This window comes from Piliocolobus tephrosceles, chromosome 14 (assembly GCF_002776525.5).
Source record: "Piliocolobus tephrosceles isolate RC106 chromosome 14, ASM277652v3, whole genome shotgun sequence".
Lineage (NCBI taxonomy): Eukaryota > Metazoa > Chordata > Mammalia > Primates > Cercopithecidae > Piliocolobus > Piliocolobus tephrosceles.
In genome coordinates, this window is record NC_045447.1 from 33,446,265 (window position 1) to 33,468,232 (window position 21,968).

A 21,968-nucleotide genomic window follows, 5' to 3' on the forward strand; every position below is an offset into this window, starting at 1 on the left:
TAAAATTGGAACTTACATTTAATAGGGAAGCAGGGCATACATGTTTGGAAAATTTGCAGCCTGGCCATGTGGCAGAAGAGAAAAGTCCATTTTCAGGGGAGGAATTCAAGCAGGCTGCAGAAATTTGCATTAGCCAAGATAATGGGGAAAAGGCCTTGAAGGAATTTCAAAGACCTTTGAGGTAGCCCCTCCCCATCACAGGCCTGGACACCTAGGAGGGAAGAATAGTTTGGCGGGCCAGGCCCAGTGCCTGCCACCCTGAGTAGCCTCAGGATACTGCTCTCTGCATTCCAGCTGCTCTAGCTCTAGCCTTGGCTCAAAGCAGCATAGGTACAGCTCAGGCTGCTGCTTCAGATGGCGCAAGTTGTAGAGCTGCCCAAGGCCTTGGGAGCCCACCCCCGTGTACCCTGGACATGAGACATGGAGTCAAAGAGATTATTTTGGGGTTTTAAGACTTAATGAGTAATCTGCTGGGTTTTGGACTTGCATGGGGCCTGTAGCCCCTTTCTTTTGGCCAATTTCTCCCTTTAGGAACAGGAGTATTTGCCCAATGACTGCATCCCCATTGAGTCTTGGGGGTAACTAACTTGTTTTTGATTTTACAGGTTCATAGGTGGAAGGGACTTGTGTCGTTTCAGATGGGACTTTGAACTTCTGAGTTAATGTTGGAATAAGTTAAGACTTTGAAGGACTGTTGGGAAGGCATGATTATATTTTGCAATGTGAGAGGATCATGAGATTTGAGGGACCGGGGCAGAATAATATGGTTTAGATCTGTGTCCCAGCCAAATCTCACGTCAAATTGTAATCCCCAGTGTTAGAAATCGGGCCTAGTGGGAGGTAATTGGATTGTGGGGACAGTTTCTCATGAATGGTTTATCCTCTTGGTGCTATTCTTGTGATAGGGAGTGAGTGAGTTCCCCTAAGATCTGGTTGTTTAAAAGTGTGTAGCATCTCCCCACTTTCTCTTTTCCTCCTGTTCTGGCCATGTGAGGTACAGGCTCCTGCTTGACGTGCTGCCATGATTGTAAGTTTCCTGAGGCCTCCCCAGAAGTTGAGTAGATGCTAGCATCATGCTTCCCGTACAACCTGCAGAACGATGAGCTAATTAAACCTCTTTTCTTTATAAATTACCCTGCCTCAGGTATTTCTCTATAGCAATGCAAGAACAGATGAATACAGCACCTTAAACTTAACATGTACAAAAAAACTCCTGATTTTCACCATTCCTCAAACTTGCTCTTTCCAGTCTTATCCATCTCAGTAAACAGCAAGTTTGCCATTCCAATTACTTAGGACAAAAATACTGAGTTATCCCTGATTCCCTTCTGTCACTCTAATACCCTACATCTAACCCATCAACAAATCCTGAAAACTCTAACTTTCCATTTCTCACCAACTCTACCATCAACTCTCTTGTCCAAATCATTATCATCTCTTGTGTAAATTACTAGAATAGCCTTCTAACTGGTCTCTCTGTGTATTAATCTGTTTTCACACTGCTGATAAAGACATACCTGAGACCGGGCAATTGATAAAAGAAGTTTAATGAACTCACAGTTTCAAGTGGCTAGGGAGGCCTCACAATCATGGCAGAAGGTGAAAGCTACGTCTTACATGGCAGCAGATAAGAGAGAATCAGAATCAAGCAAAAGGGGAAATCATTAGATCTCCCATTATAAAATCATCAGCTCTCATGAGACTTATTTGTTACCACAAGAACAATATGGGGGAAACCGCCTCCATGATTCAATTATCTCCCACCAGGTCCCCCCCCTCAGCACATGGGAATTATGGGAGCTATAATTAAAGATGAGATTTGGGTGGGGACACATCCAATCTATTCTCATCAGAGTGGCCAGACTACTTTTTTGTTTGTTTGTTTGTTTGTTTTAAATGGGAAAAAAACATAATATTTTATTTGCAAAGCTTGACAAAATGTTAATATCTTTAATGATAAATAAGCTCTTAGAAATCAGTAACAAAGAGACTAACATTACAAGGGAAGTGAAAATAACAGAGGAAAATGAAATAACACAAATGACTTACAAGGCTATGTGAAGATGATATAGCTTAACATTAATAGATGAAAAAGCAACTTCACTGTAAATTACATTATCAGTGTTTATAAATATTGATATCTAATGTTTGTATAATTTTATGAAGTGGGAAATCCTCAAATACTGGGAAAATTTACTCCAGTTTTAGGGAATTTACTCAAAGTATAGTTTTTGCATATACTTTGCCCCAGCAGTTCCAGTTCATGGGGATCATTCCAACAAAGTAGTTGGATGAATTTATATATATGTATATATTTATATTTTATATATGTAACTTATATATATATAAATATATAAGCAGGTTCACTACATAGAAAATCTTTAGCTAATATGTCATCCCCCAAGAAGCTACTTATGTACCAATTGGTTTATAAAATAATAGATGGGGTGGGGGGGGTGGGCGGCAGAGTTAGAAAGAAAAATGGCATGTAAGTAAAAAGATAAGATTTCACAACATTCTATGTTCTTTGAATTCTTGAAAAAGATCATTCTTTAAATGAATCAGTTTTATATTTACCCTGTGATAAGTGAAAGTTATAAATGTATACACTTCATACTTATGGAAGCACTGGGATACAACCCTTTTAATTCCACTATCCTGGATTCTTTGTTCAAGAATCAGACTACTTGTTTTAAAACAATAGTCAGATCATGTCACATAGCTCAAAACCTTCCTATGTTTCCCAGTCTCACTCAGGATAAAAGTCTAAGTCCTTATAATGGCTTACAAGACCCTAAATAATAGGAAACTCTAACCTTACCTACTATTCTCCCCATCACTCATTTGTCTACAGCCACATTGATCTCTATGCTGTTCTCAAAACTGATAGACATATTCCTGCCTGAGGGCTTTTGTACTTCCTTTGTTTTCTACTTAGTATGCTTCTACTCTAGACATCAAAATACTCATTCTCTTTGAACAGGTTGTGTCTTCTATTTGTAATGACCTTTCCATCTTTTTCACCTGAAGAACTCCTCATCCTACAAGACCAACTCAAATTATTATTTCATCCATGAAACATTCAGTAATCGCCTTCCCAAGTATGTTATTCAGTAGTCTCTCTTCCCTATAAACCTTGTACTTACCTCAGCTTGAAGGGACAAGGTTAAGGACATTGGAGGGTCCAGTTTTAGAGGGCCCGAAGATTATATTATTTTGTTAGTACTCCCCCACTTTTTTTTTTTTTTTTTTGAGACGGAGTCTCACTCTGTCACCCAGGCTGGAGGGCAGTGGCGTGATTTCAGCTCACTGCAAACTCCTCCTCCCAGGTTCAAGCGATTCTCCTGCCTCAGCTTCCTGAATAGCTGGGATTACAGGCAAGCATACGTCACCACACCCAACTAATTTTTGTATTTTTGGTAGAGACAGGGTTTTGCCATGTTAGCCAGGCTGGTCTCAAACTCCTGATCTCCGGTGATCCACCTGCCTCGGCCTCCAAAAGTGCTGGGATTACAGGCATGAGCCACCGTGTCCAGCCGTTGGCCCTTCTTAAGAAAGAATATAAAAATATCTTTTGCAAATGTTACAAAAATAAACAGCTTTAAACTCCAAGGTAGCAAATACTAGAGTATTCTTTCCTGAAAAGCCTGAAAGCTTTGCAGTCCTTCTTACCATAGTGCTGCAGGCATTTACTGCTACTAAATTTGGGTTGGAATTAAAGATAAAATCCATTTTTCATCCCTATCTCTAACACATAATCTTAAGGATCTCTGAAAATCACCTTGAAGTTCAAGGATGACTGAGAATCTTGGTTTTTATGTGTATGATGCTAACCTATAATTTCACACTGATCAAGACTATGATTCTGTACTCTTTGGCTACCAAATCAAACATTTAATTGAACTAGAAATAATTTTTACATGAATTTATTTATCTAAGCATATCCCACAAAACACTGCTCATTGAACAACAGAGGAATGCAATTTAGATATAATCAGTAAACAAAGTTAACAATAGTTCAGGTTGTCTTCCTATGTCAGAAGAAAACCATTAGAAAACTGAGGATGCATCTATACTTCACTAAAGTTTGAGTTCAAAAATGCTGCATATAAGTGAGATTTAGAAGTTTAACAAAAACCCAAAAGCTTACAATTTTTCCACAATGACATTGAAAAAAATTTAAAAGTTAGTATCTTTAGCATCTAATTAGTCTAACTATCCTTACTATTTTTATTTCATATATGTACATATTTGTTTATTTTTTGAGACAGGGTCTCCCTCTCTTGCCCAAGCTCACTGTAAACTCAAACTCCTGGGCTCAAAGGGATTCTCCCACCTCAGTCTCCCAAGTAGCTAGGACTACAGGCATGTGCCACCAAACCCAGCTAATTTTCTTATTTTTAGCAGAGATGAGATCTCACTATGTTGCCCAGGCTGGTCTTGAATTCATGTGCTCAAGCGATCCTCTCGCCTCAGCTTCCCAAAGTGCTGGGATTACAGGTGGGCACCTGGTCTCCTTAGTATTTTTAAATAAAGCTTTTTTTTTTTTTTTTTTTTCCTACTGGCATAGAGAAACTGCTTGTATTCCTTACAAATAGTATCCTGTTTTCACACTAAAACATACAGGAAGCATCTATACTCTTATCAGCATCTGTCCCAAATTAAATTATAAATATTGGGCAGGAAGAAACCACCTCATTCATTGTTTCTATCGCCTTGGCAAAATATTCTACAAATTGTGACTTTTCAATAACAGTTTCTGAATTCATGAGTAAATTTAAAAATTCCATTTTAAAGGATACAATTACTGGGCTACAAATGGTTTAATATAATTTCCATATATTAAAAAAAAATTTTTTTAAGACACGTTCTCCCTGTGTCACCCAGGCTGGAGTGCAGTGGTACAAAGACAGCTCACTGAAGTCTCAACCTCCCAGGCTCAAGTGATCCTCTCACCTCAGCCTCTTGAATAGCTGGGACTAAAGGCACACGCCACCATGCTGGGCTAATTTCTGTATTTTTCGTAGAAATGGGGTTTCGCCATGGTGCCCAGGCTGGTTTCAAACTCTTGGGCTCAAGCAATCTGCACACCTCAGTGTCCCCAAATTCTGGGATTACAGGTGTGAGCCAGTGCACCCACTCCATATATTTCAATAAAATAAAAATAATCTGTGATATTTTAGAACTTAGATGTTATAATGTCTACCTATTAACAAAAGTAAACATAAAAAACAAGAATCTAGTGTGAATAACGAACTTTACAAAATTAATGGTATATAAAGGTTACCTGAACTTTAGTTACATACTACTTTTCTTCAAAGATTATATTTTCTTTAATGAATAAGGCATTATTACTACTAAGGCAGTTTGCATGGTATGGACACAATACAACAAATACTATTTTCATTATAAAATTTTTTAAAATAATAATAACAGCCAATTTTTACTGTTTTCTTTCTGTATAACATGCATTGTTCCAAATAGTTTATGTATATCAATTCATTTAAGCTTCACAAGTCTATGAAGTGATACTGTTATTGCCCCCCATTTTGTAGATAAGGAAACAAAGGCATTTAGAAGTAATTAACTCAAGATCCCACAGCTAGTAAGCAGTATAGATGAAGTTTAATCTCAAACTGATGTTCATGCTCTCAACAACTATGTTACATTGCCACCAAGGGAAAAGGGTCGAGACAGCAGTTCTTTATTAGAATTTAATATATAATTAAGATGGGATTTTTAATCAATGAGTAATTCAATAAGGGATATTGGGACAATTGGTTAATCATTGGGGAAAATGTAAGTTAGATGTCTAATTCATACCGCCTACTAAAATAAATTCAATTTAGTGAAAAAATTTAAACATTACATAGACAAAATAGAGTTAAATATTCCCATAATCTTGGGCCAGTTATAACATAAAAAACAGATGCCTTAAGGAAAAAAGATCTTGACATCTGTCTACTTATACATTAAGTACAAATTTATTGAGGGAGTATATCATGAATATAAAGTTAAAAGGCAAATTACAAGTCAGGAAAAATATTTGAAATATATATGATGAAGGTTTAATATCCTTCAAACTATAAAAAACAGCTACAGAAAAAGACAACATCATCAGGAACATATGTGAAAGACACAAATAAGAAGAAGTAAGAATATAACAAAAAAGAACCAATATACATATGGAAAGATGTTTAACCCCACTAGTAATCAAAGAAATGACCTCCAATGGAGTTGAATAGCTTTCAGTTTCTGAATATTACGAACACTAAAAATTAATGAATGAGGTTTTGGGGTAGACTCTTCAGGTTCACATTCCATCTCCCACACTTAACAACTATGTGATATTGGGAAAATTAGTAAATCTCTCCAAACCTCAGTGTTTTTGCTGGAAAAACGGGAAGAACAAGATTTACTCAACTTGTTGTTTTAAGAGTTAAATGTAGGTAAAGTGTTTTGCATAGGGCCTACTCAATCAAGCACATCAAAAAATGTTAGCTGCTATGGCAGACACTATAGGTAAGCTGACCTGACACCAATTCCCAAACCCCTTCTCTTTTGCAGTCTCTATTACAGAGGCTGGAAAAGCTAAATAACAAGAGTAAAACCTTACTACCCCAGATTCTCTCATATTTGGGAATCTGCTGACCACTGTCACAAAAGTAGAAGCCTGCTAGATCACACTATTACTTCTTCTAGCCTTGACTGTAGCACAGGAAATACCAAGAGAATTTTAGAGGCTCTAGACTTACAGATATGGACAGATAATTCCTCTATTTGTTTAAGCTACTATTAGCCAGCCATCTCTGGCATCTGAAACAGATGCCATTATTATTGTTACTCCTATTTATGAAAACATATGAGAAATCAGGCATACTGCTTATCCTTATGAAGGATAACTTTGTAATACATAACAAAAATCTAAAATGTGCATATTAGATCTAGAATTTCTACTCTAGGGCTTTATCCTAAGAAAATAATCAGGAAAGAGTTGAAGATGTCACAGAAAGACATGCATTGGATAAACAGCCGAGATCATAGGTAGATTCAGTATAGTCCCCTATTTTTAAAATTATATAGCCTGGAAAAAATGGAGCTAGGGACATTAGAGGTCAGCTCTACACAGTAGATATTGGGTGGTTTGGATAGGTAAATTATTTAACATCTCTCTTAACAGTTTTGGTTTTCCAGGCCAGCTGCAGTGGCCCATACCTGTAATCCCAGCACTCTGGGAGCCTGAGGTGACAGAACTGCCTGAGGCCAGGAGTTCAAGACCAGCCTGGGCAACACAGTGAGACTCCATCTCTACAAAAAAAAATTTTTTTAATTAGTCAGGCGTGATGGCATGTGCCTGTAGTCCTCCTAACTACTCAGGAGGTTGAGGCAGGAGTACTGCTTGAGCCCCAGAGTTCAAGGTTACAGTGAGCTATGATTATGCCACTGTACTTCAGCCTGGGTGACAGAGCGAGATCCCCTCTTAAAAAAAGAAAGTTTCGGCCGGGCGCGGTGGCTCAAGCCTGTAATCCCAGCACTTTGGGAGGCCGAGACGGGCGGATCACGAGGTCAGGAGATCGAGACCATCCTGGTTAACCCGGTGAAACCCCGTCTCTACTAAAAATACAAAAAACTAGCCGGGCGAGGTGGCGGGCGCCTGTAGTCCCAGCTACTCGGGAGGCTGAGGCAGGAGAATGGCGTAAACCCGGGAGGCGGAGCTTGCAGTGAGCTGAGATCAGGCCACTGCACTCCAGCCCGGGCGACAGAGCAAGACTCCGTCTCAAAAAAAAAAAAAAAAAAAAAAAAAAGAAAGTTTCAGTTTTCTCATCTGCCAAAATTAGGTCTAATAACCCCACGTAACAATGCTGCATAATAAACTTTCCCCAGTCTTATGGCTTACAAGCATCTATTTCCTCCCTCACAAATCTGTGAGTCAGCGGGGCAGCTATGCTTTGGTCTGCTTCATACATTTTTCTCTTCTCCTATAGGTCAGGGGAGCATAAAAACTAAGTCAAATCACAACAGCCTATTTGAAGCTTCTGCATGTGTCAACGTTCTACTGTTCAAGCCCAACATTAAAAAGGCAGGGAAGTATACTCCCCTCTAGCTGAGGAGGGGCGCAAAGTGATTAATTCTGATGAATAGTTCTAACAAATGAGGATAAAAACATAAAAAATATATATATACATTTCTTCCCCACAATTGTTTTTAGGATTAAATTGAGCATGAAAAGCGTCTAGTACAATTCTCAATAATGGTAGCAATTATTATAATACCCCCCAGAGAGAGTGCCTGGCAACTTTTCACAATGTAACAACACCGTCGCAACTTCGGAATTCCTTATCTGGTATATTCTACGGAATCTTCAGAAGCTATTGATTTCCACATCATTGTCTCTACTTTATTCCTATACATACAGATAAAGGTAAGTCATACCATTAAACTTCTCCAGTAGGTACTAAATTAAAATATATGCTGTACTAAAATAAATGAATTTTTGACATTTTATCAAAATTATTTATCATTGAGTTCATTTAAATGAAGGATAATCTGTTTAACAAAATAATAATTTTAATAGATTAAACATCATTGAAACTTAGCAACTCTGTCTTTAGCGTGCTAAAGTATATTTAACTGAACTTTTAATTGTTTGCCACACCTCACAAAGATGCAAGAATCTGAATAACCATGATTAATATTATGTATTGCAAAGAGAAGTGTGATCAGAAAATATACAATGATAAGAAAGGAGGAATGATAAGAAAGGAGGAATAAAATTACCTTTGTTGATAAATAGTGCTTGTAGTAGTACAACTGAAACAGCAGAAATGCAGAACTTGTCAGGGTTAAAAGGGCCAAAACCACGTTCTTATTGATTCTGCTCATTAGTCTGTGGTGCTCACTTGGTTGTCTTTTGAAAGTATCTCAGTCGTTTTCATCTTTCTGGATTTGGAAAGGAAGATAATTTTGTTTTCTGTGAACAAAAAAGACATTTTTAAAGAGACAAAAACCTCTTTAATTTTTTACCTGTAATAACCAAAAATAGAACAAAGAAAAAACTAAATTTCCACAGGCATTCTTTGATCTGGTCATTTTCTATGCTAAAGAAATAACCAAATATGAGATCAACGATGAAAAAACAAAAATGTTTATCATCGCTTTTTTTATAACAGCAAAGAACTGAAAACATAAATAGGATATTTATAAAAACTGAGCAACAAAGTTTGAGAGGTGCTTTTCTCCTCCAGTTTCTGATTAAGAAAAACTGGTATGAGACCTCAGAATTTGCATTTCTGACAAGTTCCCAAATGATGCTGATGCTGCTGACAATGCTGAGAACCACTTCCAAAGGAGAAACTGAGAACATTTTTCATCAAGGAACACGGCCTATAAGACAGCTCTTTGTTGCTTTTCAAGTTTGTGTGCGATCTCAGATGTGGATGTGGTCAGTTTTTATTAATACTCCATGTATGTTTTCAGTTTTTTCAACTGTAAAGAATGCCACAATAAACATTTTGTTCTTTCATCTTAGGTCTCATCTCTGATTATTCCTTTAGGATAAGAAATTTAATACAGTACTACTTCTTCCTACCTTGTCTCCAGTTTGATTTTGGTTAAATACATTTAATTTTTCAAGTGCTTACATTTATTCCTTCAATCCTTCAAATATACTGACACTTCTATTACGTTTGATATCTAAGGTTTATATGTCTTTTGTTCTCCAGCTAAAAGAGAACTTTCAATCTCAACTTCTATTAGTTATTTCTACTTGTTACAGTTCTATTGTATTCCAAAACTACAAATCTCATAGTTATTTTGGTCTTATTCCTACAGTGTCCCCTGCCAATCCATTTGCTATATCATCTCTGTTCATCTATTGGATGACTGATATTCATCTTCTTGCAGTTTATCAAAAAGAACGTAGGGGTACCACTTACCTTGAGCTTTTGCCTTATTCAAAAATAGTTGTCAATTTGGCTGCGAGGTTACACTGTCTTTCCCCAATGACTTACACACTCTGTACCACTGTCCTGTAGTGCTAAATATTCCCTTGACAGTATCTGATTTCCCAAACCAATCCCCCGTAGGTAATTTAATCTTTTTATTGGGATGAGCAAAGAATGCATTCCTTACCTTTGAAATCCAATTTTTTAAAAACTAGGTTATACAAGGATGTTGATGACTGTATATTAGTTTTTCCTCATTCAATGTGTTTCCTTTCAATCTGTAGAATAAAGATTTTTTTTTGAGACAGGGTCTCACTTTGTCATCCAGGCTGAAGTATAATGGTGCAATCATAGCTCATTGTAACCAGAAACTAACAGGCTTACGAGATCTTCCTATCTCAGTCTCCTGAGTAGCCAGGAGTAAAAGGATGTGCCACCATGCCCAGCTAATTTTTAAAAAATTTATTTGTAAAGACGGGGTCTGGCTATGTTGCCTGAGCTGGACTTAAAACTCCCATCCTTAAGAGAATCTCCTGCCTCAGCCTCCCAAAGTGCTGGAATTACAGGTGTGAGCTACTACTGAGACTGACCTAAAGATTTCTTTTCTTTGCAGAAGGTTTTCTTAAATATTTTTTCTGTTATAACATTGAATTCTCTAATTTCAGAACTACAATTAAGCTTTTTTTTTTGAGACGGAGTCTTTCTCTGTCACTCAGGCTGGATGGAGTGCAATGGCACGATCTCAGTTCACTGCAACCTTCGCCTCCCAGGTTCAAGCAATTCTCCTGTCTCAGCCTCCCGAGTAACTGGGATTACAGGCGCCTGCCAGCACTCCCAGCTAATTTTTGTATTTTTAGTAGAGAAGGAGTTTTGCCGTGTTGGTCAGGCTGGTCTGGAACTCCTGACCTCAAGCAATCCACCTGCCTCAGCCTCCTCACCTACTTTTCTAAATGGGAATATAATTTACTCCTTAACTATGGAAGAGTATATATATGGGAATATAATTTACTCCTTAACTAAGGGTATATTCTAGACTAGAGGGTAGTCTCTGGTATACAAGAAAGCTCTTTCTGACAGAGTATTTTGTACATGTGTATATGTGAGAAAGGCAGAGAATGTGTACGAGAACAAGTGGGAAAAGCGTTTAAACATTACTTCTTCCAGATGTCAGAGACAGGCAGCAAAGAGCCACTCACTATCTCTCCTCTACTTTGCCTCAGCAAGAGAGTGCTTCCTGCAAAGACGGGGTATCTGTGCACTTCCTCATTCACTCTTCCTTTCTTGCCAGTTCATGTTGCCAAACAATCCGAGGAAATTCCCATTGCCTTTCTAAGCATCCCCATCCCACTGTAAACAGAAGATGACTCTTCGCTCTGCCAGCTCTGAGATCTCTTTCTACCAGCATTCTCTTTTAAGCTCTTCCTGCTTACATGTGGCTGCCATTTCTCAAATATTTCAATTTGGAGTTACAGGTCTTCTAGTCTCAGCAAAGATGTAATTACATCTCTTTCTCTCATTTTCCTTGTTGCTTCATCGTAACTTCAGATAGAAGACAAATGTCTTTACCATCTTAAAATCAAGTCTTGGTTTGGGGTTTTAAAACAATCCAAATGAGCTTCCAGAGCTGATGCCTATATAAAGCAAATACTATAAAATATATATATATATATATATATATATATAGATATATATATATATATAAAGTCAACAAACTACTTAAGAGAAATAATACCAATAGTGATGTGAACAATGCACCTGATCAATAGATAATGTATATTAAGCAAAGATAACCTAATAAATCATAATTATTTTCTATCTCCCAAAACTGTGAAAACAGTATCAATCAACATTGATGATGGTATTAGTTTTTATACTCATTTAAAACCCATGGAAATACAATTATCAAATAGAGGTTTAGTATTCCTTATCCAAAATACTTGGGACCAAAAGTATTTTGGACTTTTTAGGATTCCAGAATATTTGGATTACACTACCAGTTGAACATCCCAAATCCAAAAATCTGAAATGAACATTCCTTTCAGCATCATATCAGCACACAAAATTTGCAGATTTTGGAGCATTTCAGATTTTGAATTTTCAGATTTGGGATGCTCAAACTATACTCTGATAAGGGCAGCTCACAAGATTAACAAGGAGACTACCCTTCATTTTCAAGAATTCAACTCAAGTTCTTGTACTTGTATTAAATAGTGCATTAATGTATTGTATGCTGATTCCTAGTGAAATCTAAAGTGGCATTCAGAGTAGGCCATCACTCAGCTTCTTCTAAGCCCAAATTAATACATGGGAAAGAACACATAATAGGCCTATATAAGCTACTACAGGCATAAAATCTAAATTAGTATCTTGTTCTTTCTTCTCTAGTTTACAACTAATTCTTCCATAAAATAAACCTCCAAAATATATCATCAAAAACTTAACTATATTTTTATTATCAAGATGACATCCAATTAACTTTACTTCATTATTCATTTTCTATAAATGCCAAGGCAATTCAGTTGCAAAAGAGAAAGATTCGCCTATCAAAATGTTCCTTCTTACTAGCACTACCTCTTCATTAGGAATATTCAGTAACCACCTAAAAATAATGCGATACTTAAAAAAGAGAAACCATAGTATGTTAATTTTACCTTTAAAATACCTCTTGCATCAACTCTTTCCTTCTTCACTGTCACTGTAAACTCTAATTGTACCTAATGTCCTAATTTTAACTGATGTCCCTGACTCCACTTTCTCTTCATCCATAATCTTTCCTTTACACTGACAGATGTATCAAGTTGCTGACAGATAAATCAAGTAACACTACAGTCAAAAATTTTCAATAGTTCCCTACCACCTACAAATTGTTCAAATTGCATATAATGGTATTAAGGGGTATTCACAATCTGACTGAATACAGACAAACTTACTATAAGCTTTCTCATACTTCACATAGTCCATGGTTTTTGCATGAGTATTCCTGGAATACATCCTACACTTTCCTGCCTCTGTGTTTTTGCCCATTACGTCTTGTCTGCAATGCTCTCATTTACTTCCATAAAACTAGTTTACCTTTCTTTCCATAGATCCTCTCAAATGACACTTCTTCAATGAAGTCTTCAATATTCTTCCAGGTTAGAAGTGCTCCCTCCACCTCTAACCTAGTTTTACCTTCCTGCAAGAAATAAATAGTTACTGTCTACCTTAATGGGCACAGATGCCAAAAAAACAATGCTAAGCCCTAGGGATAAAATGACAAATAAGATACAGTTCTCTAACTTCGAAGAGCTTACAGGTGAGTACAGGAGTTTTCAAAAGAAGAAGGGCAGTAGTGATAGTGGTGGAGAGAGTGATATACCTGAAAAAGAATATGAGAAGATTTTTTCTAAAATGCACAAGCTCCATTCCTTACCAACCCCACATCAATTAAGAACCACTGTTCTAGTTTATGATGGACTCTATCAGAGATATAGAGGCAATAACAATACAGTGTAGTTGCAATGAAGGATAAGCACGGGTTACTATGGAAGCACAAGGAGAGGCAACTAACCCTGAGGCTTTTACTAGTTTCTAGTTTGCATTATAGCTACTAGTGTATATGAATCGTCTCCCTCACCCAGCCTAAAACTGGCTGAATTAACATCAAGTAATAGTAAGTATGCTAAGTATACTAAAAATACACTGCACAATGCTCAAGAGAACAGAAAACTATTTAAATACAAGTTTTCCGTTCTGCAAGAACTTTTACAATAAAACAGAATTTGAAATATTAAAAAAAGATTTTTAAAAGAGTTTAAAGGCCCTTAAACCCTCATGCCTGGTTCCAACCTTCAAAAAATAAATGCTTAAAAATAATAAAAATAACCTATGGAGAGATACACCATAGAACTGAAACAAAAATATTATTTCTATATGTACTTCTTTTTATATGTTACATTTTAGCTATCATAATAAAAACACTAGGGAGGATAGCATTCATTTCCTTACTTACACTTAGGTAAAGTTTCCTAAAGACGACAGACTATCATCTCTAATGGAAAAGAAAACAAAAAGTACTGCAGAGATAGTAAATTAAAATGAGGCGGGGGTTGGGAGAGAAATGGCAAATGTTTTCAGGAAAAAAAATAGATGTAATGAGAGGTGTTATGAAGTTTAAGTAGCCCAACTATCTTAAAGTTCTAATGCAAATATGAGACGGTTAATATGTAAGTATGGTATATTATGACACAGAATTATTTTTAGATGATGTGGAAGCAGGGCATAACTGATGCATGGACTGAGATGTGGCAATGAAGAAGAAAGAAATGAGTAGATCTGCTTACCAACTAAACCACGAATGGGTTACAGGTGTCAGAGTTAACAATCCTCTCAGTCTTTGGGGCAGCCAGACCCCAAGAGTAGGTCACCTCCAGCCAAGAGCACATTCTTTTAACTTTCATCTTTTTTTGGTCAAATTTACTATGTGTCAAGATGTGAAAAGGCTTGGAAAAAACTAGTAGTAGATAAAACCCATACACAACTGTGATGAAAAAAGGTACAGGATGAGGAGTTCAAGACAATTCTCAGGCTCTTTCTACAGTGAAGAGCAGCACTGCATATTCTTCAACTTCCCTTTTACATTTGCATCTGTACTTTGAAGGTATTACTATGAAAGACTTTTGTTAACTGCTTTACCCTGACACCTCCTCCAGCCACAGACCCCTCTTTTGAGAATCACCTAGGTAGGGGTCTGTTTGAATGAATGTCTGAATGAATGAATGATATATCAAGAGAGATGATCCAGAAGGCAGGAGTGGGGGGAAGTGGAATCAAAAACCTGCCCTGACATCTCACTTAGGTTCATAAGACGGTATGTGCTAGCCTAGCCATATCCTTATGCTGTGGGCTCCCCGACTTATTTGGGGATATTGGGGAGTAAGACAGAGGCATGGAAGATATGAATCAGAGAGTGAAACTGCCTTCACAAAACTATGACAGCTAAGAGAAATCTGACATAGTTGATTCCATCTTGTTTCTAACCTCCAATCTGTCCTTGGTCATTTCTGGGTGCAGGCCAAGCTAACTTTGAGAGGAATTTAGTTTACAGTTTATCCTAAAGCAAGGATGATAATAACCTTTTCCAGAAGTAAACTGCCTTTGTAAAACTAATGAAAGACTATAAGATTAGGATTATGAGAGGGACCTGAATTCTGGTAAAATGTAGTTAAATGATAACCAGGCTTTTTTCCAGAGGACACAGAGGACATAATTTCCCTAGCTAAAATCTAAGATTGGTCTTTTGAGATATTTTTCAGACCTTTGCATTCTGGACCAACTGACCCTACCTAGAGGTGAACTAGTGACTCACGACCCAACCAGTCATGTGGCTCCCTACTCAGAGGTGGACTTAGTACACAAGGACCATTTTTCACACCCTCATGATCGCATCCCCAGCCAACCAGCAGCCCTCATTCCCTAGTCCCCTGCCCACCAAACTAAAAACTATCCTTGAAAAACTAACCACCAAGTCTTTGGAGAGACTGATTTGAGTAATAACTTCTTTGCACCGCCAGCATCATTGTTAATTAAGCTCTTTCTTTACTGTAATACCACGGTCTCAGTGAAATGGTTTCGTTTGTGCAGTGGACAGGAAGGCAATTGATTACAGGCAATTGACATTCAAATATGCCCTGAACAAAACAAAACAAAACAAAACAGGAGGCTGAACTACAGAGGGAAGAGAGTAGTGTAATTAGGAAAAGTCATAGTAAGAGAGATGAGGTAGCAGATTGGCAGGCATAAAGAGAAAAGGCCTCTGAAAATGTATTCAGAGGTAAGACCAAAACAAAAAAATCAATGTTTTTCAGCTGTTCTCAAAAGCCAAAAATATCCCAGTAGCAACAGCTACTATCAAATCTTCCCTAAATACTGTTGGTCTTTCTTATTGTCCATTTCTTTTCCTTTCATTGCTAACTTATCACAACTGTCAGCAGCTTGGAAGTAAACATTAGACTGCAAAGGGTTAAGAAATTTCTTTACCTGCTTACCATTCATGCACTTAATCCTTTGCAATATAACCTCTACCTAAACATGCTGACACTTGAAGATAAAAAGCTAACGAAATTTAGTCTCTCCAGTAGATGCTCCAGAAAAATCCTAAATACATAGTGACTCCTTTCTGAATGACTATGGTGTACGAGGGTTTTGGAAAGAGAGTAGCTGAAATGAAAGATCTAGATAAGACAGGTTAGCAAGAAGGGAGGTGAAGACAGCAAGGATTGTCTTTGGGTTGGGAAGAGTGTAGGTGCTTTTATTTTTTTCCTTATTTATCTTACATGAACATCAATTGATTTTGTAATAAGAAAAAACTACTAAGTTTTTTTAAAACTTTAAAAATTCTTCTCTCAGCCTAAATGAAATGACAAATATTCATTTACTAGAGCCCACATGTAATTATGTTAATGTCTCCCCATTTTTGGAGTGAGAAGAATTTTTTTAAGAAATGGGGTCTTGCTCTGTCACCCAGGCTGGAGTGCAGTGTCACAATCATAGCTCAAACTGCTAAGCAGAAGCAATCCTCCCACCTCAGCCTCTTGGGCACCTGGAATGATTATAGGCATGAGACACTGTCCGGCTCCCAAGGTTTTTTTCTGGTTTGTTTTGTTGTTTTTGAGATGGAGCCTCGCTCTGTTGCCAGGCTGGAGTGCAGTGGCGCAATCTTGGCTCACGGTAACCTCAGCCTCCCAGGTTCAAGTGATTCTCCTGCCTCAGCCTCCTGAGTAGCTGGGACTACAGGTGCCTGCCACCACACCCAGCTAATTTTTGTATTTTTAGTAGAGACACGGTTTCACCATGTTAGCCAGGATGGTCTCGATCTCTTGACCTCGTAATCCACCTGCCTCAGCCTCCCAAAGTGCTGGGATTACAGGCGTGAGCCATTGCACCTGGCCCCCAAGTTATTTTTAAGTGACTCCCTCAAGAATGCAGGTACTTAATTGCTTGGTTCTGGACACTTGGATATTTATCTTAATAAAACCAGACAGCAAACAGAATCAAACACAGGGCTTAGAGTGTATCATGTACTTAGTGCAACATGTAAATTGTGAATGTATGTACGTATGTAAATCTGGATGAATGTTCCCAAAAATATTAATAATGGTTATCTCTGGGTAGGAAGAATTAGGAGTGATTTTGACATGGTTCTTTATACTTTTCTACATTGTTCCAATATTTGTATGAGCATATATTATTTTCATAAGGAATAAAATGATTTTATCCTAAGAGAAACAGATGATGGGTAGTGGTAGTGGCTTAATAACGGCCATATTTGCTAAACAGGATCTAGATTCTTGTCACTTAAAAGTATGGTCCAAAGAACATCCATATCACATTGGCGCTTGTTAGAAATACAGAATTTTCAGCACCCACCTACTGATTCATAATCTATATTTCAATAAAATCCTCAGATGATTCATATGCACATTAAAATTTGAAAAGCACTGATGTGGATGCTAAGGGCTTTATGTGCTGGGAGGATAAGAACAATGTCTACCTTGCTCATCGTTATATCCCTAGAACCAGCAGTGCTTGAAACATATAAGTGTTTGTTGAATAAATAAATATGTAAATGATATCACTTCTGGGTAGGCAATTAGGCAGTGGAGATTATATCTATTTGCATTATTTATTTTCTGCCAGAATTCCCAGAAGTAGGTGCTTATTATTTGCTGTAAATGCTCTTAAATTAGTTTAATAACAACACTGGGCCCCTGAGAATCTACAACTATATGTAACTTTTTTTTAAAAGAACTCCTTCCTTGCTCTTACCTCTGAGATCCACATGCCTCCTCAATAATTTCTACAACCTCCTGTCTATGGGAATAGCCTAGAGTTACTCTCTCTACAATCTCTCCCTGAAAGCAAATCCATGCTCAAGATTTTAACTACCACCTGTGAGAGAAAACACTATTTAAATTACAGTCCATGCACTCTATCTGCCCATATTTTCAATTCTATTTCCTGAACTTCACCTAAAATTTAACATGTCCAAAATTAACAATTTTTCTTCTTTTTTGAGACACAGTTTCACTCTTGTTGCCCAGGCTGGAGTGCAGTGGCCTGACGTTGGCTCCCTGCAACCTCTGCCTCCGGAGTTCAAGCAATTCTCCTGCCTCAGCCTCAGGAGTAGCTGGGATTACAGGTGCCTGCCATCAAGCCCGGCTAATTTGTTGTATTTTTAGTAGAGACAGGGTTTCACCATGTTGGCCAGGCTGGTCTTGAACTCCTGGCCTCAGGTGATCCACCCGCCTCAGCCTCCCAAAGCGCTGGGATTATAGGCGTCAGCCACCGCGTCCGGCCCCAAATTAACAATTTTATTCTCTGTCAGCTATCTTCCTCTCCCCATCCAGAAGAAAGTAACTAGCTCTCCATCATCACAGTCTCTAGTTGTACAGGTTTTAGACAGGAGAGATCAGCTGGCCCAACATCACCTTATGGAGAACAGGCTCTAGAAGAAGAATTAAAGGACAGCCAAGAGGCTAGTTATTGGCAACATCAGCGCTCTACGATCTAAATCACTTTATTCCCAGTACACTATTGCATGCTGGAATTCAACAGCATTCCCATTTTTGCCAACAGCACTTAAACTTACTTTTTAGAAACCCAGGTTAAAAATACCATCACCCAGACCCAAGAAATCAAGTCCTGTGTATTGTTCTTTCGGCATTTCCCCGGTTCCTTTTTTCTTCCTTGTCAGAACACCCTGCACTTCCTTTCCACTTACAGTTCTTTCATCATTCAATGCCAGCCTTCCCAAATCCTCTACCCTCACTAAACATATGTCCACAAATAGAATCGCTAAAATATAAATGCTTATTCCTGCATTTGATATCTTTGTCCATGGCCCAACAGGGATGGTTTCCAATCGTTCAAACCCTATTCATCCTCAGAGTCTAGCTCAAACACAGCCTTTTCTACTTAGCTTCCATCTGCCCAATTTCTAATATACTACTCTATCATTCACTTTTATATTTGTTCACAGATGGATTTTTACTCACTGGAAACGTGCTATCTGCAAAAGCATAAAGAATCTGATATATCATCTAGGTTTTTTGTTTTTTGTTTTTGTTTTTGTTTTTGTTTTCCCACATCTGAGAAAACTGAAGCCAAGAGAAATATGGCTTACCTCATGTTAACTGAGAAATCGTAAATTTCAGGCCGGGCGCGGTGGCTCACGCCTGTAATCCGAGCACTTTGGGAGGCCAAGGCGGGCAGATCACCTGAGATCAGGGGTCACTACCCTAACCCGGCTACTACAAGAGTCTCGATCGTCCTCCAAACTTTCACCTGTCCCAGGATGAAGATTTTACCTGATGACACGCCCAGAAGTGTGGGAAGGACTGGCCAAGTGGAAGACTGCCACGCGATGCTCGTGGACTGACTGAGGAGTACCCAGCCTGGAGCACGCTCAGCCTGTGGCCGGCCTTCCCACCAAGGGGTAGGCAGGTGCCCAGAATGCTGGAGGATGCCCGGTAAGGGGACCTGGGCCACCAGCCGTACCTGTCTGAAGGCGCCCAAGTATGCCCGGCTACCGAGCTGAGCCTCCCATACCTTACCTCACTCAACAGTACCTGCAGCCGCTCCGCTTTACGGCACTCACAGCAACCGCTGCAAAAGCGGCCGTCAAGTGCTGAGCCGCGGAGGCTCGCTTGGTTCCTGCTGGGAGGTTCCTGCGGTCCAGCAGCAGTCTTGGCGTTCGTGTAGCTCTTGTCGAATCCTCACAGCCAGAAGTTCACTGAGCCCTGGCGATTCCTCGCTTTTATAATCTAGCCACTTAGCCAGAGCCCTCTTTTATCTTTTGCCTAATTAACAACTACAGCAGCGCACTGAGGCAGTCTGAGAGTTTTAAGTTCTCAAACGCTTTCGAAAGCGGACGATGAACTGGAGGCAGCAGCTGAGCTGTTTTCCAAGCCCATTAAATGTGAACTTCTGATAAACGAGTGATTTTTTAGTGCGTGTGCTTTGCTAGAAGGATTCAGCATAACTCCCTGAAGTTGGTTTGGATACAGTTAGTAGAGATAGGGGATACAGTGGGAACTAGCAGCTGCGTTCACTATTGCTCATGAAGTTGAGGTGCCGTTATGACATTAAAGATCCAGCGGCCTGTTGCCCTCCAGTTTAAGGCTGGATACAATTTTGGACCTGATTCTTTAACTTTTTTCTTTTCTTTTTTAGTAGAGACTTTGGGGGCTAGCGGGGCGGGGGGTGCGGAGAGGAGCGTCCTCACCATCTTGCCAAGGCTGGTCTCGAACTCCGGCCTCAAGCGATCCTCCCACCTTTGTTCTTTAACGGTGTAATCCAAAAGATTGTTGTTAAGGCTCAGATATTAATCTTGTTATAAATTTTTGAAAACCATAAATCACTAAACCAGTTACCGTAATTATAATTTATTTCTACAAAATGGAAAATACCCCATCATATATTTGTTTTCTAAGCTTTGTTTTTAATTCTATCAATACAGAAAGAAAAGGATGAAAAAGTCTTCCGCACTTCATAGAGGTTATCACTTTTAACAACTTTTTGTTTTTCCTTCCAGAAATTTCCTATGTCCATACAAGCTTACTGTAGAAGTCCTCTTATCCAATGCACTCAGAACTGGTAGGTACTCGGTAGGTTAATAAAAAAAAAAGTGGAAGGTTACACCAAGACGAAGGAAGTTATCAAAGCTTAATGGCATCATTAACACAGGTGCTAATGTGATGAGACATGGGAAAACTTGAGCATCACACACCTGCTATGGATTGAAACACATCGAATATAAAAATTCCTGAGTTTATAATGACTCCTTAAAAAATAAAAGTCAGTCGTGATTGAAGCTTGCCAGGTTGAAAATTAAATATTCTAAAACTTGATAAAGGGAAAACATCAAGCATTTATCCTGCCCTTCTTGTACGAACTGAATTTCAGTGTAACCAAAATACTTGTAAGAATTCCAGCTAATAAATGGAGAATGATAAAACAATCACGATTTTGCAACTCCTAATAAAATAATAGAAAGGGCAACATCAATAGATAAAATTAATGTGAAAGGTTGATGGGGAACTTTATAATAGACTGGCACCACCTGAACCCACTCATCTTCATCTCACTGAGTTTGGGAAAAGCATAGATTATGTACTTCCTGATGTGATAGAAAGTACACAGCCACACCTGTGAAGGATTCTTGCCTAAAAATTGAACCTGCATTTACTCAAACTCTAGATCTAACACAGGATATAGAGAAGCAACTAGCTAAATTCAGAAAACAGGACATTCTACAAGACAAATTTCTCAGTTTTTTAATCAATGGCATTTAAAAGCAGAGGGAACTACTACAAAATCAAAGATTTAAGAGATATAACGAAGTACAATGTGTGGACCCTGTCTGGATCCTGGTTTGAACAAGCTAACTGTAAAAAGCTATTTTTGAGACAACTGAAATTTTAGTATGGACTGATCCATTAGATAATAGTACAGAATTACTGTTAATTTTGCTAAGAATGTTAACAGAATGTGGCTCTTTTTAAAAAACCATCATTGATGCATATAGCATACTTACAGGTGACATTTTAAAATAGATGGCACAAACATGGCAAAATGTTCACAATTGATTAGGTGATGAGCGCAAAGCACTGGCTTTCTACTTTTCTGTATATTTGGAAATTATAATTAAAAGTAACAGGAAAAGGGAAAAATTATCAGGTTCTTAGAAGTAAATACTTTTCAAGTGTATAGCAAATCTAGTTCTGAATAAATCTTTTTAAAAAGGCAGTTTCAGTAGAGGATTACAATGGCCAATCTTCTGATTTGAACTAAGTTCATTTTAAGTATGGACCAACTGATTACAGTATCTCACTTGTTTTTCTTAGAACACCATAGAAATAATGCATCATCCATCATTTCTAGTTTCTGTTTCTGTAAAATGGACCAGGAACTTAAAGATACAAGTGAAGGAATATGAATTTGGAGTCCTGGAATTTTTTTAAAACAGATCTTCCCCTATCACTC

At 38.1% G+C, this 21,968-nt stretch overlaps 1 protein-coding gene across 11 annotated transcripts in view; it reads right to left on the reverse strand.

Annotated features, from left to right (window-relative positions):
* Nucleotides 1–19,575, reverse strand: part of FKTN (fukutin) — a 75,830-nt gene extending 56,255 nt beyond the window's left edge. For 4 of the 11 annotated variants that reach the window (XR_002729651.1, XR_002729653.1, XM_023202369.1 and 1 more), the window contains exons 1-4: nucleotides 19,108–19,562; nucleotides 13,017–13,119; nucleotides 10,132–10,222; nucleotides 8,779–8,971 (exon numbers count right to left, since the gene is read on the reverse strand). Coding sequence is in view for 9 of the 11 variants with exons in the window: in XM_023202369.1 (XP_023058137.1) it covers nucleotides 8,779–8,883 (105 nt within the window). In the remaining 2 variants the exon portion in view is untranslated. Of the gene's footprint in view, nucleotides 1–8,778; nucleotides 8,972–10,131; nucleotides 10,223–11,140; nucleotides 11,569–13,016; nucleotides 13,120–19,107 lie in introns of those variants that run through there. The other 7 variants (XM_023202339.1, XM_023202323.1, XM_023202332.1 and 4 more) reach the window with 7 other exon arrangements.
* Nucleotides 19,576–21,968: the final 2,393 nt, after the last annotated feature.